The 4,917-nt window shown below is 52.8% G+C and overlaps 1 protein-coding gene across 1 annotated transcript in view; it reads right to left on the bottom strand.

Annotated features, from left to right (window-relative positions):
• Window positions 1-76: 76 nt before the first annotated feature.
• The window catches only part of LOC106818943 (protein scribble homolog), a gene marked incomplete at its 3' end in the record, with an annotated part of 16,920 nt that continues 12,079 nt past the window's right edge, over window positions 77-4,917 (bottom strand). The window contains exons 3-5 of the mRNA XM_014823610.1: window positions 4,806-4,865; window positions 3,326-3,622; window positions 77-301 (exon numbers count right to left, since the gene is read on the bottom strand). Of these exons, the coding sequence (XP_014679096.1) occupies window positions 77-301; window positions 3,326-3,622; window positions 4,806-4,865 (582 nt within the window). The remainder of the gene's footprint in view (window positions 302-3,325; window positions 3,623-4,805; window positions 4,866-4,917) is intronic.

Here is a 4,917-nt window from a genome sequence, read left to right as displayed (position 1 = left end):
TGTGTGTGTGTGTGTGTGTGTACCCGTGTGCCCGCGTGTGGGCGTGTGCGTGTGTGCGCGTGCGTGCGTGCGTTACTCTCGCCCCTACCCTGCGTATCAACTCCTCCTCGTAATCCGCGCGGTCTATGGACGACACGGAGTCGGACTTCGATCGGTGGAGCACGCCGAACTCAGGGTTGACCTTCTCGGCTTCGGCGGGGTCGTATCCCTCGCAGACCATGATGAACATGGCATCGCCGACGCTCCGCAGCGCTCGCACCGCCTCCTGGTGGCTCGCCCCCAGCAGGCTCTGTCCGTTCACCTACCATAGAGAAAGAGATGCCAAGGTATGAGAGAGAGGGAGAGAGAGAGAGAGAGAGGAGAGAGAGNCTAATGCAGCTGTGTGTGCGTGCATGTCGTGTGTGGTGTGTATGCGGTTGTGTGTGTGTGTGTGTGGTGTGTGTTGTGTGTGTGTCGGCGTGCGTCGCGTGCCGTGGCGTCGTGTGTGTGTGTTGTGTGCTGTGCGTGCAGTGTGTGCGTGTGTGTGGTGTTGTTGTATGCCGAGTGTGTGTGTGTATCGTGTGTGCTGTGTGTGTGTGTTGTGTGTGTGTGTTGTGTGTGTGTGCGTGCGGTGTGTACGTGTGTGTGTGTTGTGCGTCGTACCGGGCGCTTATGTGTGCGCGTGTGCATGTGTGCGGCAATACGTGCGTGCGTTACTCTCGTGCCCCTACCTCATGCGTATCAACTCCTCCTCGTAATCCGCGCGGTCTAATGGACGACACGGAGTCGATCGATCGGTGAGCACGCCGAACTCAGGGCTGACCTTCTCCGCTTCGGCGGGGTCGTATCCCTATCCTCGGCAGACGACACTGATCGAAGCATGGCGTCCGCCGACGCTTCCGCAGCGCTCGCCCCGCCTGCCTGGCTCGCCCCGGCAGCAGGCCCCCTGTCCGTTCACGCTACCATAGAGAGAGAGATGCCAAGGTATGCAGAGAGAGGAGAGAGAGACGAGAGAGAGAGAGAGAGAGAGAGAGAGAGAGGGACGGGAGGGAGGGAGGGAGCGAGGGAAGGGAGGGAGGAGGGAAGGGAGGAAGGGAGGGAGGGAGGCGAGGGAGGGAGGAGGGAGGGAGGGAGGGAGGAGGGAGGGAGGCCGAGGGAGAGAGGGGCAGAAAAGGAGAGGGAGGTGAAGGCAGGGAAGGAGGGGGGAGGGAGGGAGGGAGGGAGAGAGAGAGAGAGAGAGAGAGAGAGAGATGAGAGAGAGGAGAGAGAGAGAGAGAAGAGAGAGAGAGAGAGAGAGAGAGCAGAGAGAGAGAGAGAGAGAGAGAGAGGAGAGAGAGAGAGGAGAGAGAGAGAACGAGAGAGAGAGAGAGAGAGAGAGAGAGAGAGAGAGAGAGAGAGAGAGAGAGAGAGATGCCAAGGTATAAGAGAGAGGGAGAGATGCCAAGGTATGATAGAGAGAGAGAGATGCCAAGGTATAAGAGAGAGGGAGAGATGCCTAATATAAGAGAGAGGGAGAGATGCCAAGGTATAATTAGAGAGAGAGAGATGCCACGGTATAATAGAGAGAGAGAGATGCCACGGTATAATCAGAGAGAAGAGATGGTGCCACGGTATAAATAGAGACGAAGAAGAGTGCCACGGTATAATAGAGAGAGCAGATGCCAAGGTATGATACGAGAGACGAGATTGGCCAAGGTATAATAGAGTAGAATGCCAAGGTATGATAGGAGAGAGAGATGGCCACGGTATAATAGAGAGAGAGAGAATGGCCACGATAATAGCAGAGAGAGAGATGCCACGGTATACAAGAGAGAGAGAGAGATGCCAAGGTATAATAGAGAGAGAGATGCCAAGGTATGATAGAGAGAGATGCCAAGGTATGATAGAGAGAGAGAGATGCACGGTATAAGAGAGAGAGAGAGATGCCACCGGTTACTAATAGAGAGAGAGAGTATTCCACGGTATACAGAGAGATGAGAGAGATGCCACGGTATGATAGAGAGGGAGAGGCTGAAGGAGGGCGAGTGGTAGAGAGGAAGCGAAGAGGGAGAAGAGAAGAGAGAGACGAGACGAGAGAGAGAGAGAGAGAAGAGAGAGAGGAGAGAGAGAGAGAGAGAAGAGAGAGAGAGCGAGAGAGAGAAGAGACGAGAGAAGAGAGAAGAGAGAGAGAGAGAGAGAGCGAGCGAGAGAGAGAAGAAGAGAGAGAGAGAGAGAGAGAGAGAGAGAGACCGAGAGACGAGAGAGAAGAGAGAGAGAGAAGAGAGAGGAGAGAGAGAGGGAGAGAGAGAGAGAGAGAGGAGAGAGAGACGAGAGAGAGAGAGAGAGAGAGAGAGAGGACGAGAGAGAGAAGAGAGGAGAGAGAGAACGAGAGAGAGATACACTCCCTCCAGTGATGCGCATCGCCTAAGACCGCAGCTCCTGCGATCGCGGTGCCACGCGCTCCCACGGGGGAGGAGCGGAGGCAGGGAGGGGAGGAGAGAGAGAAGGAGAGAGAGAGAGAGAGAGAGAGAGATGAGAAGAGAGAGATAGGAGAGAGAGATGAGAGAGAGAGAGAGAGAGAGAGAGAGACGAGAAGAGAGAGCAGAGACGAGAGAGAGAGAGAGAAGAGAGAGATACACTCACGGCTCCAGTATGCGCATGCCTAGACGCCAGCCATGCGATCGGCGGTGCACCCGCCTCCTCGCCCAACGGCGGAGGGAGGGAGGAGGGAGGGAGGAAGAGAGAGAGAGAGAGAGAGAGACGAGAGATAGAGAGAGAGATACACTCACCTCTAGTAATGCGGCATGCCCTAGACGCAGCCCTGCGATCGGAGGTGCACCGCTCGCCACTCGGGGGCAGGAGGGAGGAGGGAGGGAGGAAGAGAGAGAGACGAGAGAGAGAGAGAGAGAAAGATAGCGGAGAGAGAGATAACTTCAGGCGCTGCCAGATATGCGCATGCCTAGACGCAGCCTGCGGTCGCGGGCACCCGCTCCACCACCGGGGGAGGGAGGAGGAGGGAGGCGAGGAAGAGAGATGAGAGAGAGAGAGAGAGAGAGAAGATAGAGAGAGAGATAACACCCACCTCCAGTATGCGGCATGCTAGACGCAGCCTGCGTCGCGGTGGGCACCGCGCTCCCCAACGGGCGAACGGGAAGGGAGGAGGGAGGGACGGAGGGAGCGGAGACGAGAGAGACGAGAGAAGATGAGAGAGATAGAGAGAGAGATACACTCACCTCTTAGTATCGGCGGCATGCCAGACGCAGCCTGCGGTCCGGCGGTGCACTCGCTCCCACAACGGGGAGGGAGGGAGGAGGGAGGGAGGAAGAGAGAGAGAGAGAGAGAGAGAGAGAGAGAGAGATACACTCACCTCCAGTATGCGCATGCCTAGACGCAGCCTGCGGTCGCGGTGCACCGCTCCCACGGGGTTGATGCGCGATACAAACACACCCTCGTCCGTGCGATCGAGCGGGTTGCCCGGGTGACTGTGCGCTCCTCCCTTTATGCTGATGCCTAGATTCTCCCCGGGAGCCTTCCGGATCTTCATCTCCTGCAGACCTTTGGGAGGGGGGTCGTGTTGTGCTTGCAGGGCGATGCTCTGGACAGGTGACACTAGCGCCATCACGGCGTCCTGGTGGGTGGCCTTCGTTAAATCTATCCCATTAACCTGTCACCGAGCAAACAAAGAAACTGTCACGCCGATGCAATTCGCTGACAGTCGTAATAAAAACCTCATATCGTATGTATCGTAGTTACATACACGATTTCGCTCAGTCGTAAGAAATGCCGCGTATCGGGCGTATATCGTGCTGAATGCAAAGAAACAGCTGCAAATGACGTGCGCCTGAAGAAATCAATGTAAAAACTTTCAATTTGAAAACGCGAAACGGGGAAAAAAGCCGTCCTCAGATGCGAATTTTTTTACGGATTCCATTTCACTTTTTTTTTTAACGTTACTAATGTTATAAGTATTGAGTCAATTATATGAGTACAAAAGTTATGACTTTTTTCAAATTAACTTTATGTATTTTATGAATACTAATGATGTGAAAATGTGAGTTATGAACCTATGTTGATATTTAGTATGAATACTGTCTATAATGTTGACGAAACACTTCCAGTAATAGAAAACATACGGTAATAAAGATATACACACGCACACGTACACACACGTACGTACACAAGCCACTACATCTGCTAGCGATAGAAGCTACGTTCACACGAGATTCACGGCCTCGCTGGTTCCGTACTTATCTGGTGCTGAATTCGGCTGAAATACCGTGCTAAGACAACCCGCAGCGTTCACACGAGAATCGAGGCTTAGCTGGCTAGGTATAATGGTAAATAATTTCTCCGTTAGAGGGAAGTGTTTTTCATGATGGCGGCGCCCATGAAAGTCAGTTGTTTGTGGCGGTTTTCCAGTAAAATTACACAAAATGATGATCCAGATGAACATTACGAATGCTTTGGTGATGAAGACGATTATCAAAAGGAAATTTGGAGAAATATTTTCAATGGCATGAGCCTTAAGTGAAAAACGACACTCCGCCGCCTAGTATCAATGTAGCGCACTACAGTTTCACGGCCTACAAGGCCTCGAATTGCGTTCTCATGACAGACAATACGCGGCCAGCGTGGTGCCGTACTTACGCAGCTGTTTCAGAGCGGAATCACTTTCCGCGCTGAACAAGCCTCGTATTTCAGTACGGTACTTGCGAGGCCGCGTATAAGTCTTGAATATTTTTACCGTGTGAACGCTCAGTACGGTACTGAAATCCTCGTGTGAACGCAGCTATACACATGCTGAATAATTTTAGTCGTGCAGTAAAATCTCACAGCATAATACTTACAGATAATATTCTATCTCCTATTCTTAGTTTAGTTTGCGAGGCAGATCCACCTGGAACTATCTGTAAGACAAGAAACCAGCATGTCACAGTGTCACAGTCCCATTTATATATA

This window comes from Priapulus caudatus, unplaced genomic scaffold (genome assembly GCF_000485595.1).
Source record: "Priapulus caudatus unplaced genomic scaffold, Priapulus_caudatus-5.0.1 Scaffold2678, whole genome shotgun sequence".
Classification (NCBI taxonomy): Eukaryota; Metazoa; Priapulida; class Priapulimorpha; order Priapulimorphida; family Priapulidae; genus Priapulus; species Priapulus caudatus.
Note: the sequence above shows the minus strand (reverse complement) of the source record. Positions and strands in the feature narration are given on the sequence as shown.